The following is a 22,124-nucleotide window of genomic DNA, read 5'->3' on the forward strand; positions in this document are numbered from 1 at the left end:
CAAATACTTACCGATACCCCGACGTCACCCACGCTACCGTAAAATTCACCACTTACGTACTTACCAAATACTTACCGCACACCTCCACGTTGCCAACGCGACAGTAAAATGAACCATGTACGTACTCACCGGACACTGGAAGCCCCAATGTCACCACCGTAATGGCAGGAAGGGACCCCCATACCTCCGATGGGCCCAACCAACATTTTCAACACTTCGAAAGGGACACCCATACCTTCGATGGGCCCCCACCAACATTTGTCCAGCGTTAGGAGGGGCCACCCATAATTCCGATGGGCCCCAACCACATTTCTCCACCCTTAGGAAGGGCAACCCACGACTCCGATGGGCCCCACCAACATTTCCCCAGTAATGAAGGGACACCCAACCACCGATGGGCCCAACCAACATATCTTCCAACAGGCAGGAAGGGACACCCATCCCTCCGATGGGCCCCAACCACCAGCTTCCCCACCATCTGGAAGCGACAACCATACCTCCGATGGGCCCCAGTCCCCCCCTGACACCCACCGTTCCAGCACTTCCGAGGGAAGCAGGGACCCCGCACCCCCGATGTGTCCAACCCACCATCCTTCTCAACTCAGAAGGGGCACCCATACCCCCGCTGGGCCCAACCCCCCCTATTCCCCCAAGGCAAGAAGGAAAAGACCGAAACCCATGCCATTGGCGGGCCCCAACCCCCCCACCTTGTCCAATCAGGAAGGGGCCCCCATACCTCAGACTGGCCGCAACCCACCAGTTTATTACCGTTAGAAAGGAAACCCCCACGCCCCAAAGCAGTCAACACCCACTACTTTACCCCAGTTAGGAAGGGCCACCCCAACTCGGGTGCGCCCCACCCCCCGTGTTATTCCAGATAGGAAAAGGAGACCCATTCGTACCAAGAGGATCGGACCACCCCGCCACCGATAGGTCCGGCCCTATATATATTTTCCTGGGCCCCCCACGCCCGCAACCCGTCTAGAAGCTTACTGCCCCCCTTTAGACCGTATTTTAGTCAATTTTCAATTTTATATCTTTTCCGTTTTTTGTCTTTTTTTTTTTTTTGGTTGATAGTATATTCACCAGACCCACCCCAGCCAGAAAGGGGGCACCCAAACTAAGATGTGCGCAGACCCACCATCTTCTACCCAGGTAGTAAGGGGCACCCCTACCTCCTCTGGGCCCCACCCACTACAGTCCCCCCAGGCAGGGCAAGACCTCCCCCCTCCCGAGGGGCCTGGCCCTCCAGTCCTTCCCATGTGGACCCCCGCCCCCGTACCGGGGGAAACTGCACCCCAATAGCTAAAACCAGTACCAAGCAGGGAAAAATACTCCTGCTCCTCCCGTACCGCCGCATTCCCGCACCACGTTCCCAGTTCACTGGACCCCAGCTGTCTTGCCACCTGTCCAAAGCCTCCAGTCCCCACCGTCCACCGCTGACCCCAGAACCCGTGAGAAGGTGCGCTTTTGGGGACCTGCACCAGCACCTACCCTGCCTCTTAGGTCAGGGCAGCTAAACCCCCCAGCCCCCTGTGCACTAGCCACCTCAAGCCCTGTTCACCCCCTCTACGTAAATCAGACTACTGCCGTGCCACCTGTGCCATCTACCTGGAAAACCCCCATACTCCCGTATCCACCCTGGCACCAGCGTGAACGTGGGCCAAAAGAAAACCGGTGACAAACCCCCACGCAAACCTGACCGCGGGTCCTGTCCCGCATGCCGTGGCCTGGGCCCAACCACACCGATCCCCCCTGCTAACCCTCAACCCGCCATAAAATAGAAAAATTGTAACAGGAGTTACCCAGCAGCCTGGTGCGAGTCCCACCAGCCGAAGATCCTGCCGCTCGTCTCTGGGGCTCTTCCTCCTCTTCCGACCAAGCCTCCCCTGCGAATGCTGTTCCAACTGTCCTTCTCGATCGCCAGCCCTCCTGGGGAAGCATCCCAGGATACCGAGGATCCGCGCGACTGCTGCCTCCGCCTTCTCGCGCCGGATCCACCCACTGGAACTCCATTGCCGTGCCTGTGCTTGGCCGAGCGATGGAGGGGGGCACCCCTGTCCCCTTCCGTAGATACCACTGAACAGCACGTAGAGAGCCACCGGCCAGGGCAATGCAGGCCTGATGTCCGCAGCAGGATTCATTATGCTATGAAATTTGTCGGTGCCGAGCTCCGCCCCCCCTGCCGACTCACTGCCAGGGGGGGGGTTGAGGGAGCCCGCGTGTTCCCTCGCTGCAGTGGGGGGGTGTGCAAAACTGTCCATGTCCCCAGATCGCCCCCCTACCACTGGTCGTTGTAGGGGGGGGCTGTGCAACCCCCGTGTTGGCCACCGGAGAGCGAAAGCCCGCCAGCCAAGTTCTCCCCAAAGCTCCACCAGCGGCGGAGCCCACGTGCTCTGGTGTAGCGCTGTGCACCCCACCGTCCCCGGAGCCCCCCGTCGCCGAATGCCGTGGGGGGGTGGGTAAGGATCCCCCAGCCGTGTGCAATGCGGGTGGGGGGGCGCGTAAACCACGTGTCGGCCTCCGGAGAGCGAACGGCCGCCGGCCCTGATCTCCACCAGAGCTCCGCCCCCACCAGCAGCGGAGCCCACGTGCTCCCGGAGAGCCGAACCGAGGGCTCCCACACCGCTGCGCACCACACTGGTCCCGAAGCCCCCCCGTCGCCGGATGCCGTAGGGGGGGTAAGGCTCCCCCCAGCCGTGTGCAATGCGGGTAGGGGGGGCGTGTAAACCGCGTGTCGCCTCTGGAGAGCGAACGGCCGCCGGCCATGATCTCCACCAGAGCTCCGCCCCCGCCACCTCCCCGCCAGCGGCGGAGCCCACGTGCTCCCGGAGAGCCGAAGCGAGGGCTCCCACACCGCTGTGCACCACACCGTTCCCGAAGCCCCCCTGGCGCCGAGTGCCGGCGGGGGGGGGTTAGGATCCCCCATCCGTGTGTACCGGGAGCAGCACCCATTCAGTCCGGAGTCGACTATGGGGAAAAACCTGTGAGAGGGGCTCCAGCGGCACTGTGCTGCCCGTACGCGTGGACCCAAGCACAGGTCGCCCGCTCGCCTCGACCGCCCCCCCTCTCTCGTCTCGCCGCCATCCTGCCCTCCGTGCCGCCGGGCCGGACCGCATCAAGGCTCCTCCAAGCTTGCTCCTGTACGCTGAACTGATGCCTGGGGGAGGGGCCAGCTCCTTTTACTCTCCTGTCCCCTCCTCCCCAAGCTCCTCCAATCATGCAAGCCCTCGCACTTCTGCACCCTGTTAACACTGTCATGCCCAGCCCTACGCTATTTCTTCATTTTATTTCTTTTTCGCTCCGGGCTTTCCTGGAAGAGATCATCACAGCCCTTCTGTTTCCAGACGGTGCTGTGGCCCAATTTGCCTATCCAAATGCAGTGAGCCGGTTGCATGAGAGGCATTCTCCGCATTTCTTCTCTGGTACACCTACCCAAAGAAACCCCCAAAGAAGATGTCATGTCTGTAGAAAGTGCAGATTTAGGCATGACACCCGATTTTATTGTCCCTCCTGTCCTGACCAACCTGGTCTTTGCATTGGTGACTGTTTCGAATGCAACTACACACTAGTGGAGCATTAGTGTAGGGTACAGCATTGCACAGACCTAGGCATATTAACACAGGGTCTCGAAAGATGAGATGGCCATCACATTTTCAGAGACCCTAATCTGGAACGTTTACAGTTTATATAAAAGTGCAAAAAATAAACAAAAAACACTAAAATAATTAAATAAATAAAAAAGCCAAAAATAGTTGTGGTTTTATTGTTCTTCTCTCTATTGTTCTCTCTCTTTTGTTACTGTATTTTAGAACTGTAATGTTTTAGTTTTACTATGTTTTATTGTATTTTCTTTGCAGGTATGGTAAGTCTTACTATTATACTTTTATTGTTAACCATCATTTGCTTAGGATGTACGCCATTCAGCTGCAGCACGGGTTTATTGATTCTGACAGCAACAGCGTTTGCCCCCACGATACATAAAGCCGTGACTCCAGCGCTGTAGGAGGTGATTTCACCACCACAGTTAAAAAAAAGAGCATATATACTGAAGCATGGGGGCAGGGGTGGAGGAGCAATTTGCTCCTAACATTAGGGGTGGATTGCCCCCATGATTCAGCGTATTTTTTTTTAGGCACAGATTGCGTTAAAAAAAGGTTTATTAAGAGGAATGAAACAAAAATGTATGCCCTTAGAAAGCCTGAAGGCGGTGATTGGTTTTCGGGGTCCCATACGCGGGTAGACTCCCAAAAAGTCTACAAACATGTGGTGTCCCCGTACTCAGGAGAAGCAGCAGAATGTATTTTGGGGTGTAATTCCACATATAACCATGCCATGTGTGAACTATATGTTATTTAGTGACAACTTTGTGTAATTTTTCTTTTGTCGTTTTTCAATCACTTGTGACAAAAAAATTAAATAATCAACAGGCTCAACATGCCTCTCATCAATTTCCTTGGGGTGTCTACTTTCAAAAATGGGGTAATTTGGGGGGGTTTTGTACTGTCCTGCCATTTTAGCACCTCAAGAAATGAGATAGGCAGTCATACACTAAAAGATGCGTAAATTCCAGAAAATGTACCCTAGTTTGTAGACGCTATAACTTTTGCGCAAACCAATAAGTATACACTTATTGAGATTCTTTTTACCAAAGGCATGTGGCTGAATACATTTTGGCCTAAATGTATGACTAAAATTTTTTGGGGGGATTTTTTTAATAACAAAATGTAGAAAATATTTTTTTTTCGAAATTTTCGGTCTTTTTCCATTTATATTGCAAAAATTAAAAATCGCAGAGGCAATTAAATACCATCAAAAGAAGGCTCTATTTGTGGGGAAAAAAGGAAGAAAATTTAATTTGGGTACAACATTGCATGACCAATTACTAGTTAAAGCAACACAGTGCCAAATTGTAAAAAGTGCTCCGGTCATGGAGTAGCCAAATCCTCCGGGGCTGAAGTGGTTAAGGTAACTGCTGAGGAACAGGAAGTATTTGTGTGCAGCCAAGGAAAGTGTCCCAGCAGAACAGTGATTGCGAGAAAACAGTACCCTTGATCTTGTAAACAAAAGGATCCTGCAATTCCCTCAAAAGGCCACTAGAGGCCGCCAGCAGCCATATTAAGAGGCGTAACAAAGCTCGTCAAGTTGCAACTATATGTTTTGAAGGTAGAGAAAATTCCTCATTCCTTTTCCATTGTAAAAGAAGACATCAGCATATTTTCCCATAGGAGGTTGCCAATGGCAACAAGTGGCAACACAGCATATGGAATACAGCAGGATCTTCCACAGTTCAGTGACAGATAAAAGGTTAACTAGAAAAAACACCTGGGTTTACCAGGGGCACAGTTCTTCAGTGGGTTACTTGAGAGGATTCGAGGAACACAGTTGGCACAAAAGGGGCAAAATAACAACTTGGTGGTGCACATAGGCAACGGTGTTAGCCGGTAACGACCCTGCACAGGAAATCAACAGTCCAGAGCAGTCATCTGACCCTCAAAGCCTAAAGACTCCTGCAGGGCATTGGGAAAAGGATGTAGAGCTCACCTCTCAATGGTGCGGTGGCAGAGATTCCAGCCAGGAGGATGGATCTCTGGGTGATGTAAAGAACCTGGTAGTTTCACCACCTTGGACCCGCAGCCGGGCCAGGAAGCGGACACCATAGCGAATACCCCGGGTATGCATGGCAGCTTTAACCTGGTCAAAGAATCGCCTCAGCTTCTGTGTCTCCACCAAATAATCTGGGAAGATTCAAAGTTTAGTGTTCTGGTAGTCGACATCCATCTGTAACCTGGCAGCTCTGAGCACCTCATCCCTGTCTAAAGTTGAGGAGTTTCAGGATTAGGGTGCGTGGCCGCGTCCCCAGGGGCCCAGGTTTGGGGGGAATACGGTGGCCTCTCTCCACAGCATAGAAAGGTGAGAACTGGGCCGCAGCCAGGAGGGTATGCAGCAGCTTCTCCACAAACTCCATCGGGTGGGGACAATCCAACCCTTCTGCAAGGCCCACTACACGGAGATTGTTCCTCCGGTTGCGATTTTCTGCATCTTCAGTCTTGTATTCCAGGGCATGAATCTTGGTTTGCAGGGAGCAGAAATCATTGGAATGGTCTACAACAGTGTCCTCCACATGCCCCAGCCTTTGCTCAGCAGAGGACAGCCTGGATCTCACTTTGTCCATGTCTTGCCTGAGTAGTCCCACAACCAGCTGCACAACATCCACTTTGGATGTTAGAGTAGTGGTAGAAGCCTGACAGGTGGCTATGGCCTCCAGGACTTCAGCCAGGCCTGGCTGTGTAGAAGAGGTTTGTCCCCCCTGCTCAGTCTGGGACGCCAGGTTGGAAAAGGAGCGCGCAGATCTCTCCATATGGTCACCGCAGGCCGAGAATGATTCCTCCAGTATAGGGGGAAATGGAGCCTCTTACCCTGTCTGTAGTTGCCCCAGAGGATCGATGTTGCATGTGGGTGTCAGCAGGCGATATTGGAGCCGGGTGGCAGGAGATTGGCCCTGCTTAACAGCAGAGCTCCAGCACAGATATCCACTCAGTGTGCCATCTTGGCCATGCCCCCATGGTTGTTGTTTTTGTAATTATTATATTTTTTTGTATTTGGCTGAGATTGTTATGTGTTGTATTGTAACCAGAAATATGTGGGCCCTGTGCACTGTTTTTTTAACCCTTGGCCAATGAGGTGCTGACTGGCCCAACTGGTTCTCCTTTCCTGTCGATGTGGGGGTGGTGCCTGGACTGGTTTTTACACCAGCAAGTGTGTGGTCCCTTATGCAGGACACCTTGCAGTCTATCTGCTGTCCACTAGCTGCCACTGGGTTGACATCATGTGACGACAATATCCTGTATTGCCCAGGGTGACCAATGGATTGGATGTTGTCAGCTCTCCATGGCAACCCTCATGAAACACTACGCATGTGCTGTTTTCGGCACATGTGCAGTACGAGATTGGGCCCGGTTATGTCACCGGCGGATGTGCAAGAGACGGGGCTATATATACGGGGATGGGCTCCCCTAAAATTGTCACAGACCCTCTGGTAGTGATATGTGATCTTTTGGACCTGTTGGTAAGATAGAAACTTTGTAATTTTGTTTTAAGGGACTTACCTGAATCGGTTGATCATCTGAATTCTCTTATATATATCTTACCATGGTTGTCCTGTATTTCAATTATAGCTTTCCTCAACTTACCCTTATCTCTCAGTCTGTGAAACTATCAGCACATAAATTATAGCCTTACATGTTTTAATGGAATTACACTTATTTGGTGCATGGATGGCTGGAACATTAATGCTTAGGATTATGACATCATTACAAGTGGTATATACATCCAACCTCGGGGCTGCTGTCATGATGTGCCGATTCAGGCTAATTTTTCAGGTGAGCTATGAAGTCCATCTATAGAGCCCGAGATGCCCACAATTTTCGATAAGGGTTAATGATTACTAGTGTTGGGTGAACCTTTCAGGCCGAACATGAGTGCGGGCCAAACATTGGCTTTTCACCCCATTCAGGGAATACCTGAATTTGCAGGGTGTTCGGTGGGTATTTGCACAATCAGGGTGCAGTAAAAGCTGGTTGTTATGGAGCAGGGCTGGGTAGCCGACCGTGGCGTCCTTAACAACTGATGAGTCATGATCTGTCAATGAGCTTCCCCGCTGACAGCTGAATAAAAAAAAAACAATTGCCGGTAAAAAAAATAAAAAAGTGAGTGGGGGGGGGGACTCCACGCCATTTTTTAAATTTTTTCCCCCCATAACCAGGGACCTAGCAATTGCAACCCTGAGTCAATTTAAATGAGATTTGACTCTTTTTGTTTTCTTTAGAAATTTCATTTTTGCTGCAGCAGGTTCTATACATGCTGCAGTTGCACCACTTTAGAGGCAGACTAAGGGGACCCTCCCCAGGAATATATATTTAAAGGAATTTTTCATTTTTATTGTTGCACTTTAAAAAATGTTTTTGAATTGATACATATCCCCCAGGGCAGGACCCGGCCCCCATATCACTTTTATGGCCAATTACTAGAATATAAGCCTTCAAAATGGGGACTTTTGATTTTTCCTGTTTGGCTCCCATAGACTTCAATGGGGTTTCACCGTTTAGGTTTAATACTTTTCCCGTTCAGGAGTTCTACTGCGAACTGAACCCAGGAGTGTTTGGCCCATCTCTAATGATTTCTCTCTACTTATCTATATAGGTTTAGTTTTGACCAGCTAGTACTTTTGAAGGATTCCTATTTCTTTGATCACGCACCGCCAGTGTACAATATTTTAGGATCCTTACATCTTGGTGTGTACTTTGTACACTATGTACGGATCCTAAAATATTGTATGTCAGGTTGGCTACCCTTACAATGTTATAATATTAAAAAATACGTATATTAAACAGAGCTTATCAGCCCTCACCTTACCTGGCTTCCAGACTGACCGGGGTGACCACCATATGTGATGTTCCCTTCCTGAATGGGTCTGTGTGAATTTTCGGGTGAGTGTTGCCCCCCTTCTCTTGTTTTCATTGGCCATATGAGTTTCTTGTACAGTACATGTGGTGATGCATTGCATATAGTGAATGTATTATGTGTGTGTGTATCTTGTGTGGACATGTGTATGTGTGTTTTATCATAAGTGTATACATACTGTATGTATATACATGTTTTCTTGGTGTGCTATGATTTATGTCTTGTGCTCTGCAGATTATTACTCTCTTCTAAAACTCCTGAGGAAGCGGTTACCCCGCGAAACATGTTGGCAGGAAGGCTGGACTAACATCTATTCTAGGTTCCTTACATTTGTGGCGGACTATATGAAGACATCCAGTCTTTGAATGGGTTTAGTTCCCTTTACTTTTTTTTTTATATTATTACATTTTGTTGCTGGTGTGTGAAGTATTTATTAATGATTTTGTATAACTTTTGTAATAAACATAATGATTTTACACTGTATTTAGTGTTGTGAGTTCAATGGTACCATGAAAGTCCTCAGTGCCTCAAAACATTTCTATTTCTAACTTTCAACTTATACCAGAAGTGACCCCCAGACTCTGGTGAGTAGAAAAATGGCCGATTATAGCTATTCCCCCAACCCCCGCAGCTAGCACCATTCCTATTTTCTATTGGCTACAGTTAAGCCCCGTACACACGAGCGGACTTTTCGACATCCAAAGTCTGACGGACTGAGTCCGTCAGACTATTCGATCGTGTGGGCTGCAACGGACTTTAGCTCCGCTAAAGTCTGACGGACTTTAGAAATGAAGCATGCTTTAAATTTTCCCCACGGAACTCCGCCGGACCCGGTCCCTTCGAAAAATTTGCTCGTGTGTGTGCTACTCCGACGGACTAAAACCGACGCTAGGGCAGCTATTGGCTACTGTCTATGAACTTCCTACGTCGAATCCAGTCGTACGTCATCACGTTCGACTCCGTCGGAGTTTGGTGTGATGGTGTGTGTCCAAGTCCGTTCGGTCGAAAAATCCGCCAGAACTCCGTCGGAACTCCAGCGGAACTCCGTCGGAGGTTTGTCAGACTTAATCCCTCTCGTGTGTACGGGGCATTATGTCCTCTCCCCTCTGCAGATCTCTGACATCTCTTCTGATCCTCCATGGGCTTTCATCACCCCGTTTCCTCTGATCCCCCCCCCGTTTCCTCTGATCCCCCTCCCCCCATGTGCTTCATGTATATGTGCAGCTGCAGGGTGAGGAATGTCTCCTCAGCTTATGATTGGCTGTCTGTGGTGCACCAACACACATGAGAATCCTTCACACTAGCAGTCGGGGGGTGGTATAACCCCCTGGTTGAGCCCAAAACTGCTCCCCCTTTAGCTGCAGAGTCAGCAGTCAGGGGTGAACACATGTTGTGGCCTCAAAGCAAAGCAGGTACCCCTTTATTGCATTTGGCAGATACCACCACCCACCAAACATGACCCATTCATAGATTTCATAGGATCTGGTTCCCATCACATGATTCTGATTGCAGCTTCCAGGTCGGTCGTGCCCAGAGGAACCCTTCCCCCGGACTCTACAGTAGATAGGGACACTCTGCAACCACCCCATATCCATGTGTAATGCACACAGTTGCAGGGTGGTGGCGTTACTTTAAGGGGTTAAAACGGGTGGTTAGGAGGTGAGATATTGTCAAACACCTCTGAAAAGTGATTTGAGTATGGACCACTTTTCGAAGGAGTGTCAGTCCCTGCCCCTAGTGTGAATGAGCCCTAAAGCTGCCCATACATGGATGGAAATTCAGCCGGATCAGCGGGGATCGGCTCGATGTCGATCGGTGTGCGGCCGTCCCTGCTCAGCAGAAGTCAATCATTAGAATGATTTCTATAATAAGGGGCGTGTTGTAAAATTTTTCTCAATCCCAACTGGCTGCCGCCATTGGTCAGTGTAAGTCGCCTATTTACAGTTCTGTGTTCCTTCAATTCTCACTGGTTTACAAAAAAAACACTAAAATTTACAAATTTATTATTTATTAGCTCAATACAGGTCCATGTTCTAGAATTAGAAGGAATTTTGTAAGTTATGTTGTATTTGTATCCGCTAATAAATGATTTTCCTGTATTTTCAGCAAAAATATTATTTTGATAAACATTTGCGCAATTATCATGTGACTTAAATCTAAAAATCGAATAAATCAAAAACCTAAAAATCTGTATAAGTGATATAATATAAAATCAGTAGTCATAAAAGTGATCCCATAGAATTCTATTGGTGATCCATTCTATGGGGACACATTATATTAGGATCCATTATAAAAGTGATATAATATATGATATAATAATGTAGATACACTTATCAATCACACATGATGACAGCGATATATGATGGAAAAGAATGACACCATCTTCAAACTTATTATATTCTTATTTCTACTATATATTGTAATCTTATATTTTTTGTGGCCTCCAGACAATGTCATATATGGTATTTGGGCCCCCGGCTTCCCTCGTAGGCATTCAGAAAGATAAAGTAACAGATGAACCCCGTATTCTCCTTTTTCCCATAATACATCTCTTCTTATTCAGCACAGTAGTGCAGAGTGTGAGACCCGGAGCAACCAATCAGATGGTGTGACTGTTAGCAGCACTGTGATATATATTGGTGTTCAGGGCCACAGAGGGGGTAGAACCGGCCCTCCTGTGTGGGGTCTGGGCAGCTTTATGGTGCAGGCAGTTCAAAAAGCTGCTGATCACAGCCAAGAGCCCCACCATCTCCCCCACAGTGCAGATGACTTCTCCTTCTCTCCTTCCCACCAGCTGCTGCAGGGGGAGCCACAGGGGGATCGGTTTCAGAGATTGGCCCCCCACTGCTCTGATCAACCCCCTCCTGTCCCCAATCTCCATTCCACACAGCTCTAATCCCATGGTGGCCCTCTTCTCCCCACAGCTCTGCCAGCTTCTCCTCCTCTCTCTCCTGCTAGCTGTCAGCTGCTGTGGGCACACAGGGGGACCAGTAAATATGTCATATTTATCGGCCCCTTCTTTTTCTCAGTGAACACAGTGAGTGATTGATAATGATCACTTCTGTGTTTATTCATAACTGAAGCATGATAAACTGTGCTTACTATGCTTCGGTTGGTGAATGAACAGTAAGCCTCTGTACAGAACACTTCCTGTTCATTCATTTCCTGCAGCTTCAGCTCCAGAGAAAGAAGTGGGTATTTCTGTCCTCAATCTCTTCTTCTGCCTCAAGAGTGTATCATCAGAGGTCTGTATGGACCCCTGATATTTCACAAAAGCCCCCCACACACAGGGCTGTTAAAAAAATGTAAATAATAAAACAAAAATAAATTGTAAAAAAAAAACATAATTAAGGGTTCCTTCCCACAGGTAGTCTGGCTGCATGAATTTGTTCATGTGGCTGAAGCCGTGTTCAGAGCCATACACCTGACCCCACACACCCATCCAGGCTGGGGGGTCCCTGTCAGGTAATGTACGGTGCCCCATGATCTCTAACAGCAGCCCTGAGCGTGTTCTCTGGCCTCACCCTCTTTGGCTACCCGAATATTCTACATATTACCAGCCTGATGTGTGCCGTGTCTCTGTAAGGTATTGTCCTCTCTGGTGGGGAAGATGAGGGTGAGACCGGAGAACATGCTGCACAGCAATATACATCTCAGTGCTGATAACAGTGACACCGACACTATTATATTGCTGATACATTCTATTAAAGTCTATGCCAAGCTAAGAACTTTTCTTTATAGTTTTGGATGGAGTGAGGGAGGATTAGAACCCCTGTGGTGTTTTTACTGCTATCTGGGGATTCCCCTCACTTCCTGTCCTGCTGACAACATTGTATCGGGCAGGAAATGAGAGGAAATCGGCAAAGGGGACCCAGACATACATTTTTAGTAGAATAGGGGAAGGTCTAGAGCCCCAGTCAGATTTTATTATAATTGTGGAGAGCGCCCCTCACTTCCTGCTTGGTAAAATCTTGTCACCGGGACAGGAAGTGAAGGGAAATCTCTTTAATGGAGATCTGGATAGCAGTAAAATCCTGACGGGGTTCTAATTCTCTCCCACTCCATCCAAAACTAAGAAAAGAAAACATTATGTGAGGACATACAGTTTAGTGATACATCACATTTTATTGTCTTAGCAGTAAATCTCTAGATCCCTTCTTCATATATTTCCTCTGAGATTGTTACATTTCTTTTCATCTCTATTTAGTATAGATTGTATGGAATAGGAGGAGGAAAGAGAGGAGACCCCATCCTATCCAATCACAGCGACCGCACTGCACCCCGCACAGAGCGACTGCATGTGGGGGAGGGGCAGGGAATAGGGGGAGGGGCCAGAGGAGGTGATTGGTGATGTCACACACTGTGATGACTTTCTGTTTAATGATTACAATGAAAGTAATTGTCATGAGATAGATAGATAAATAGATAGATAGATAGATAGATAGATAGATAGATAGATAGATAGATAGATAGATAGATAGATAGATAGATAGATAGATAGATAGATAGGCCACACCCCTCTTTACTGACAAATAGGAACATGTCATTCACTGTTACTCCAGTAACTGGAGAGATCTCCTACCCAATCACAGGGAGTGACAGAGGGAGAAATCACAAATAGAAGAAAAAACTGCAGGGCACTGACTGAAGTCCCCCCCACTGCTTTATCCTATTGGCTGAATATTCTACCAATCCCACTACCCATCCTTGTGACATCACCAGTCTCTGGGCAGAGTTCTGACTATTACTATTATTCCCTATTCCTCCCACAGATCTTTATACAACCTTTATAGGGATGAGCCGAACACCCCCCGGTTCGGTTCGCACCAGAACTTGCGAACGACCCCCGCGTTCGGCACGAACGTTAGAACCCCATTGAAGTCGAATTGGAAAGTGCTAATTTTAACGGCTAATATGCAAGATAGTGTGCTAAAAAGGGTTTGGCGATCTGCCTCCTGCCTCAGGGGACATGGGTCACTGCAAAAAAAAGTTTTAAAAACTACCGTTTTGGCGGGAGCACTGATTTTAATGACGATTAAAGTGAAAAAAAAAAGTGAAATATTCCTTTAAATATGGTGCCTGGGGGGTGTCTATAGTATGCCTGTGAAGTGCCACGTGTTTCCCGTGTTTAGAAAAGTCCCTGCACAAAATGACATTAAACGGAAATAACACCATTTAAAACTGCTTGCGGTTTTAATGTTATATCTGGTTCCTGCAATATGGTTGAAAATCATTCAGAAAAATGGCATGGGTAGCCCTCCCTGCCCATTACCAGCCTATTTGGGTCTTGTACGCATATTAAGGGGAACCCCGTACCCATATTAAAAAAAGGAAATGCGTGGGGCCCCCAGGCCCTATATACTCAGAACAGCAGTATACAGGCGGTGCAAACAAGACAGGGACTGTGTAGGTTTGTTGTGTTAAGTTGAATCTGTTTGTAATTTTCAACTGGTACATTTTTAAAGTGTAGCTTCAGTCAAAAAAACTATTTTTAAGCTTTTTGGAAAACATAGGGAAGGATTATCACCCCTGTATAATTTGTTTTGTCGTCCATCTTTTTTCATCTCACTTGCTGTTGTCTCCTTCCGTTTGCAAGTAGGAGATGTTTGTAAATTGGATGTTTGAAAGTAGGGGCCTGCCCTATATGCTCTGCAGAAATGGCGGAACAAGGTGTTGGTTTTGCAACAACATTGTAAGCCTTCAAAGTGACTCTTGGTGGCCGCTGGAGCGCCCTGCTGTGAACGATTATATCAAGAATTGTAATTACATGCCATTGTTGATCAGTGGTAGAAAAATTGACCTTTGGTGGTTGTGGTACTGGTGCCACAACACTATAAGTCCTCACAGTTACTCTGGGTGGGCACAGGAAGGGGCCCTCCTGTGAAATATTATATCAAGAATTGTAATTACATGTCCCTGTTAAACAGGGGCAGAAAAATTGGGCCTTAGGCACTGGTGCCATCACACTGCAACCTCTGCCATACACTCTAGTTTTTTTGCAGGAATTAGCCCTGCTGCAAAGCATTGCATCAAAAATTGTACTTAAACGCCCCTGTTAAACAGGGGCAGAAAAATTGGGCCTTAGGCACTGGTGCCATCACACTGCAACCTCTGCCATACACTCTAGTTTTATTGCAGGAATTAGCCCTGCTGCAAAGCATTGCATCAAAAATTGTACTTAAACGCCCCTGTTGAACAGGGGCAGAAAAATTGGGCCTTAGGCACTGGTGCCATCACACTGCAACCTCTGCCATACACTCTAGTTTTATTGCAGGAATTAGCCCTGCTGCAAAGCATTGCATCAAAAATTGTACTTAAACGCCCCTGTTAAACAGGGGCAGAAAAATTGGGCCTTAGGCACTGGTGCCATCACACTGCAACCTCTGCCATACACTCTAGTTTTATTGCAGGAATTAGCCCTGCTGCAAAGCATTGCATCAAAAATTGTACTTAAACGCCCCTGTTAAACAGGGGCAGAAAAATTGGGCCTCAGGCACTGGTGCCATCACACTGCAACCTCTGCCATACACTCTAGTTTTATTGCAGGAATTAGCCCTGCTGCAAAGCATTGCATCAAAAATTGTACTTAAACGCCCCTGTTAAACAGGGGCAGAAAAATTGGGCCTCAGGCACTGGTGCCATCACACTGCAACCTCTGCCATACACTCTAGTTTTATTGCAGGAATTAGCCCTGCTGCAAAGCATTGCATCAAAAATTGTACTTAAACGCCCCTGTTAAACAGGGGCAGAAAAATTGGGCTGCTGGCATCACCCAGAACCAAAAATGTTCTTCCAACATATCAGCGGAGGAGGAAGAGGATAGACAATCAACATAACAGGACAGTCACTCAGCATCAGCATAGGCAGTCTTGAAGGGATGTGGTATTTCAAAAAAAATTATTCGGTTACATCAGCTTCAGGTGCTTGGTAGCTGTGGGTGATCCAAGACTGATTCATCTTGATGAAGGTCAGTCGATCAACTGATTCGGTGGACAGGCGCACCCTGTGATCGGTAACGAAGCCACCAGCAGCACTGAAGGTGCGTTCCGAAAGAACGCTGGATGCAGGACAGGCCAGTAGCTCAATTGCATACTGTGCAAGCTCTGGCCAGTGATCCATCCTCAAGACCCAGTAAGCCAGAGGATTTTCAGTGGGAAAGGTGTCCAAGTCTGACCTTGCCCCTAGGTATTCCTGCACCATGTAAATTAGACGCTGGCGATGGGTGCTGGAACCAATCATACCTTGGGGCTGCGGACTAAAAAATTGTCTGAACGCATCAGTCAGACGGCCACCTTCTCCACCGCTCCTTCTGACTGATGCCTCAGCAACACGTTGTCCAGGACCAGGAGTTTGTGATCTCCCAGTCTCTGGGAACGCGTTGCACAGAGCTTTCTGCAAGGCCTCCCGGAGATGTCTCATCCTCTGCTCCCTCTGCGATGGCAAGATAAGGTCGGCAACCTTACCCTTGTACCGTGGATCAAGGAGAGTGGCCAGCCAGTAATGGTCCCTCTCCTTGATCCGAAGAATACGAGGATCCTTCCGCAGGCTTTGCAGGATCAGGGAGGCCATGCAGCGTAGGTTAGCTGAGGCATTCGGTCCGGAGTCCTCTGGGTCACTAAGGACAACATGATCCGCAGCTACCTCCTCCCAGCCACGTACAAGTCCACGTGTTTCTTGGGACTGTAAATCATCCCTATAAGACTGCTGCTGCTGATGCTGAGTGCCAGCCTCCACCTCCATGCTGACACAATCATCCTCCTCCTCCTCTTCCTCCTCCTCACCCTCTTCCTGTGTGATGGGTGGCACAGCAGGAACACTGTCTGGATAAAGGGGGCCTTGAGAGGCAAGGAAGTCCTCCTCTTCCTGCCTCTGTTCTGCCTCAAGTGCCCTGTCCATTATTCCACGCAGCGTATGCTCCAAGAGGTGGACAAGAGGTATAGTGTCACTGATGCATGCACTGTCACTGCTCACCATCCTTGTGGCCTCCTCAAACGGTGACAGGACAGTGCATGCATCCCTGATCATGCCCCACTGGCGTGGTGAGAAAAAACCAAGCTCTCCTGACCCTGTCCTGGTGCCGTAGTCGCACAGGTACTCATTGATGGCCCTCTGCTGCGTGTGCAGCCGCTGCAGCATGGCCAATGTTGAGTTCCATCTGGTGGGCATGTCACATATAAGGCGGTTCTTGGGCAGGTTCAACTCCTTTTGGAGCTCAGCCAGCCGAGCACAGGCATTAAATGATCGGCGGAAATGCACACAGACTCTCCTGGCCTGTTTCAGGACATCCTGTAAGCCAGGGTACCTGCCCAAGAACCGCTGCACCACCAGGTTAAGGACGTGAGCTACACAGGGCACATGGGTCAGTTGTCCCTGTCGGAGGGCGGAGAGGAGGTTGGTGCCATTGTCGCAAACCACCATTCCTGGCTTAAGCTGGCGTGGCGTCAACCACCTCTCGGCCTGCCCCTGCAGAGCTGATAAAACATCCGCCCCAGTGTGGCTCCTGTCCCCCAAACAAACCAGCGCAAGCACGGCATGGCATCGTTTTGCCTGCGTACTTGCGTAGCCCCTGCAACGCCTACGGAGCACCGCTGGATCTGAGGACAGAGCACTGGAAGAGGCTGTGGAGGAAGAAGAAGAGGAGGGGGTGGAGGAGAGAGGTGTGTCACAACCAATAGTAGCATTTTGGAGGCGTGGTGGCGGAACAACCTCCAATACTACTGCACCTTGTCCTGCATCCTTCCCAGCAGCCAGAAGAGTGACCCAATGGGCCGTGAAAGACAGGTAACGTCCCTGTCCATGCCTGCTGGACCATGAGTCAGCGGTAATATGCACCTTACCGCTGACCGCCCTGTCCAGCGAGGCAAGGACATTGCCTTCCACATGCCGGTAGAGAGCCGGAATTGCCTTCCGTGAGAAAAAGTGGCGTTTGGGGACCTGCCACTGAGGAACCGCACATTGTACAAACTCACGGAAGGGGGCCGAATCTACCAACTGAAAAGGCAGCAGTTGAAGTGCTAGCAATTTAGCCAAGCTAGCATTCAACCGCTGGGCATGTGGATGGCTGGGAGTAAATTTCTTCCGCCGGTCCAGCAGCTGGGGCAGGGACATTTGTCTGCTATAATCGGACGTGGATGTACCACTAGCAGAGTTCCCGGAAGCACTTGGCTGTGACACACCTAATTCTACACCTTCATTCCTCTCAGAGCAGGTTTCAGAGAGGACTGAAGGTCTAGTGGGGTTGGAGATGCCAGCTGATGAGGAGCAAGAAGAGGTCCGCTTTGTTCTTTGGTGTGGGTCTTTGAGGTATGCTTGCCAACGAGCTGCATGGCAGGTCAACATATGTCTGGTCAAGCATGTGGTGCCCAAGCGGCTGATGTTTTGGCCACGTGAGATACGCTTGAGACATATGTTGCAAATAGCAGCGGTGCGATCTGATGCACTCGTCTCAAAAAAGGCCCACACCAAAGAACTTTTAGAATAACGCGCAGAGGAAGCGCTCTGCGCAGAGGAAGCGCTCTGCGCAGGCGGAGCTCTGCGGTGTGATTCAGTCGGTGTGCTGCCCCTAAGCTGGCCCCCGGAGGGCATCCTGCCTCGTTGGACATGTGCCTCCTCCTCCTCCTCCTCCTCCTCCCTCCTTCCAGGCACCCACGTGGAGTCAGTGCCCTCATCATCCCCTCCCTCTTCATCGCTGTAGCAAACCTGGCAGTATGCTGCAGCTTGTGGAACATTACTGCCAGATTGCTGTCCTTCTTGAGCATCCCCTCTCTCTGTGCTCACGCTACTGCCTTCCTCTAGCTGAGTGTCATCATCAGAGCCCACCAAACACTGGGCATCCTCCTGGAGCATGTACCCAACACTGTGCTCAAAGAGTCCAGGAGACTCCTCAGGAGGACGTGGTGGGTCTAGGGAAGGAGTCACTGATGATGACATTGAGAGGAGGGACGACGATGTGTTGGCAGCTGCTTTTCTACTACCCTGAGACTGGGTGAGAGAGGATGAGGAGGATGAAGAGGGCTTGGTCATCCACTCTACCAAGTCGTTGGCATGTTGCGGTTCAACATGTCCAGCTGCAGAAAAGAAGGACAAGCATGTCCCATGGCCACGTGCTGATGACAATGCACCGCGTCCCCGACCAGCACTGTTGTCTCTAGACACAGAGCCTGCTTGCCCTCTTTTATCGGCTCGCGCCTGTCTGCCTCTCCTTGCTGGCCTTCCAGACATGGTAATGGCCTGAAGGGAGTTGGGTAAAACAGTAGTTGGGTAGTTTATATTGTGCTGGAGGCACACAACACCCACTAACTCCTGCAGATGCCTTTTTTATAGAACAGCAGAGTTAAAGGGGTATATACAGATGTATACTGTGCTGTGCTGGAGGCACAGACAACTTCCAATAACTCCAGCAAATGCCAATCGGGCCCAAATACAGAACAGCTATGTAGGTGGATAATAGCGGTATGAACTGGGTACAGAGCAGGCACACAGCACGCACTATCTCCTGAGTGACACTGCTGACTGCAAGCTCTATTGTTAAAGATGGACCACTAGCTATATAGGTGAGGTGAATATCACGGTGTATACTGCGGTCAGGGCACGCAGACAATAACAAGAAAACAGCAGAGTTAAAGGGGTATATACAGATGTATACTGTGCTGTGCTGGAGGCACAGACAACTTCCAATAACTCCAGCAAATGCCAATCGGGCCCAAATACAGAACAGCTATGTAGGTGGATAATAGCGGTATGTACTGGGTACAGAGCAGGCACACAGCACGCACTATCTCCTGAGTGACACTGCTGACTGCAAGCTCTATTGTTAAAGATGGACCACTAGCTATATAGGTGAGGTGAATATCACGGTGTATACTGCGGTCAGGGCACGCAGACAATAACAAGAAAACAGCAGAGTTAAAGGGGTATATACAGATGTATACTGTGCTGTGCTGGAGGCACAGACAACTTCCAATAACTCCAGCAAATGCCAATCGGGCCCAAATACAGAACAGCTATGTAGGTGGATAATAGCGGTATGTACTGGGTACAGAGCAGGCACACAGCACGCACTATCTCCTGAGTGACACTGCTGACTGCAAGCTCTATTGTTAAAGATGGACCACTAGCTATATAGGTGAGGTGAATATCACGGTGTATACTGCGGTCAGGGCACGCAGACAATAACAAGAAAACAGCAGAGTTAAAGGGGTATATACAGATGTATACTGTGCTGTGCTGGAGGCACAGACAACTTCCAATAACTCCAGCAAATGCCAATCGGGCTCAAATAGAGAACAGCTATGTAGGTGTATATAGTGGTATGTACTGGGTACAGAGCACGCAGACAGCACGCACTAACACTACTGACTGCAAGCTCTATTATTAAAGCTAGATCACTAGCTATATAGGTGAGGTGAATATAGTGGTGTATACTGCGGTCAGGGCACAGACAGTAACCACTACACAAGAGCAAAATAGTAAATCAGCCAAAAACGATTGGTGTGTAACTGTGTTGAAGGTACACAGAACACCCACTGCTTCAGATGCTAACAAACACTACACGAGGCCGCCTGAAAGGCAGCTTTATATAGTGTGGGGCGTGCACTACACAGTCTGAGCTATGATTGGCCACAGGCAGGATGCCTGTGGCCAACCATTGCTCTTCCCGCTACTGGCGCTGCGATTGGCCAAGCATGCGGGGTCACAGTGCATGCTTGGCCAATCGTGAGACAGCAATGCATTGCGCCATCGCAGTGCATTGTGGGCCACACGAATTTTGCCGCGAACGGCCCAAACGTTCGGAATTCGGCGAACGCACGAACGACCAATGTTCGAGTCGAACATGCGTTCGACTCGAACACGAAGCTCATCCCTAAACCTTTATATACCCATATCCCAGCATGGAGGGGCTCAGTGAAGGTGGTGGTGAAGGTGTGGAGATGTCGGATCGGGTCACACAGATCATAAAAGGAGATCCGTCCGACCCCATAATCCAGATCTATCCTGACTCTGTTACTGGAGATATTGGTGGGTAAGAGGATCTCTTTACTGTCATGTATTCCCCCATACTGATCACCATCCCTCCACAAACCCCAGGACTTCTTATTATTTCCAATCACTGACTGTATTCCTCCTCCTCTCCTGTCTATACTGGGGTAACACATCCCGACTATCCAGAAATCTGATCCCCCGACATCCACTTCCCAGTAATGTCTCCCTGAGGAGAAACTCCGACTGCTCAACACCTGAGGATAACCCTGAAATCTCTCTGGTGTTTCTGGACGATTCTGTTTTCTATGTGACCTGGATACAGTTTTCCTGTCATCTGATATATGGAGATTATTATAAGCTGTATTTACATCCAGTAATATGTCTGCAGCTCCCTGTATATAGGAGGATACATTTACCTCTGTTATTATATCAGATAATGTGTGTAATGTGTGTGATATCCCATCCACATCCAGACCCCCTCCATCATGGAGGAGCTCCTCATGTCTCTCTCTGTCCTCATTATCTCCATCCTCAGTATCACACAAGTCACCTGTGTCTGATTCCTGTAAGACAGTCAGTGGATCCGTCACGTTACACAGCTCCTCAATGTGACGCAACTTCCTGGACAGCTCCTCCTTCTTTATTTCCAGATCCCGGATGGAGATGGAGATCCGCTCTGCCCTTCCGGAGATTTCCCTCAGGACTCTCTTCTCCAGGTCTTCCAGACGTCTCCTGAGATCTCTAAACAGGGCAGTGACTCTCTCGGTGTCACCAGCTGCTTCTTCTTCTACTTTCCTCCGGTGTTCCTGCAGACTCTGGACTCTTTCCTCCGTCTCCTCTCTCTTTGTCAGAAGTTTCTGCAGAACATTCCTCAGTGTCTCCTTCTTCTTCTCAGAAGCCTCATCCAGCATCTCCACCTGGTGTCCTCGATGTTCTCCAGCCAAACTACAGGACACACAGATACAGGTCTCATCCTCAGTGCAGTAATACTCCAGGATCTTCTTATGGATGGGGCATTTCCTGCTCTCCATGGACAAGGTGGGGTCACATAAGATGTGTTCTGGGGACTTTTTGTGGACTCTTAGGTGTTTATCACACAGAGAAACCTCACAGTGCAGACAGGATCTAACAGCAGGTATAGGAGAGTCCACACAGTAAGTACAGAAGACCCCGGACTCCTCCTGATGTGGCTGAGCAGACAGGAAATTCCCCACTATGTTACGTAGTGTTATGTTCCTCTGCAGTGCAGGCCGATCTGGAAACTTCTCTCTGCATTGAGGACAGGAATATCCTCCAGACCTCTCCTGTGTATCCAGCACACGATCAATACAGACCCGGCAGAAGTTGTGTCCACATCTCAGCATTACAGGATCTGTATAAATGTTCAGACAGATGGAACATTCCAACTCAGCTCTCAGGTTAGCAGACGCCATCGCTGACAGCAGACGAGAGAAATGAAAGTAAAAATCTCGGACACCGGAGAAGAATGCAGTTGGGAGGGTCACTTTCTCCTACACAGGGCGAGGCTGATCCAGATCAGTATTATTAAAGTACTGAAAAGGAAGTTTTTTCCACAGTAGTAAAGATAATCAAACCTCCCAACTTTGAGAGATTTTCAACTGCCCCTGAACTCATCCAATGTTATCTTATGTGTACATGTACACAGGTTTGTTTAATGT

General features: G+C 48.9%; 1 protein-coding gene across 1 annotated transcript; it reads right to left on the reverse strand.

The window, feature by feature from the left end:
- Positions 1-10,931: 10,931 nt before the first annotated feature.
- On the reverse strand, positions 10,932-21,905 carry LOC143961632 (E3 ubiquitin-protein ligase TRIM39-like). The gene is made up of 2 exons (XM_077470955.1): positions 20,333-21,905; positions 10,932-13,248 (listed from the first exon to the last, which is right to left on the reverse strand). Exons 1-2 carry the CDS (start codon positions 21,876-21,878, stop codon positions 13,214-13,216), a joined length of 1,581 nt encoding a protein of 526 aa, XP_077327081.1. The 5' UTR covers positions 21,879-21,905; the 3' UTR covers positions 10,932-13,213.
- Positions 21,906-22,124: the final 219 nt, after the last annotated feature.

Source organism: Lithobates pipiens, unplaced genomic scaffold (assembly GCF_037356315.1).
Source record: "Lithobates pipiens isolate NorthernLeopardFrog02 unplaced genomic scaffold, aLitPip1_a1.2 Scaffold_8, whole genome shotgun sequence".
Taxonomy (NCBI): domain Eukaryota; kingdom Metazoa; phylum Chordata; class Amphibia; order Anura; family Ranidae; genus Lithobates; species Lithobates pipiens.

Excerpts from the sequence above, each read along its gene's own strand:
- LOC143961632 (XM_077470955.1), bottom strand. The coding sequence starts at position 21,878 with ATGGCGTCTGCTAACCTGAGAGCTGAGTTGGAATGTTCCATCTGTCTG. Across the intron at positions 13,249-20,332 it reads TGGGATATGGGTATATAAAG|GTTGTATAAAGATCTGTGGG; the intron begins GTTTAGGGATGA and ends ATCCCTATAAAG.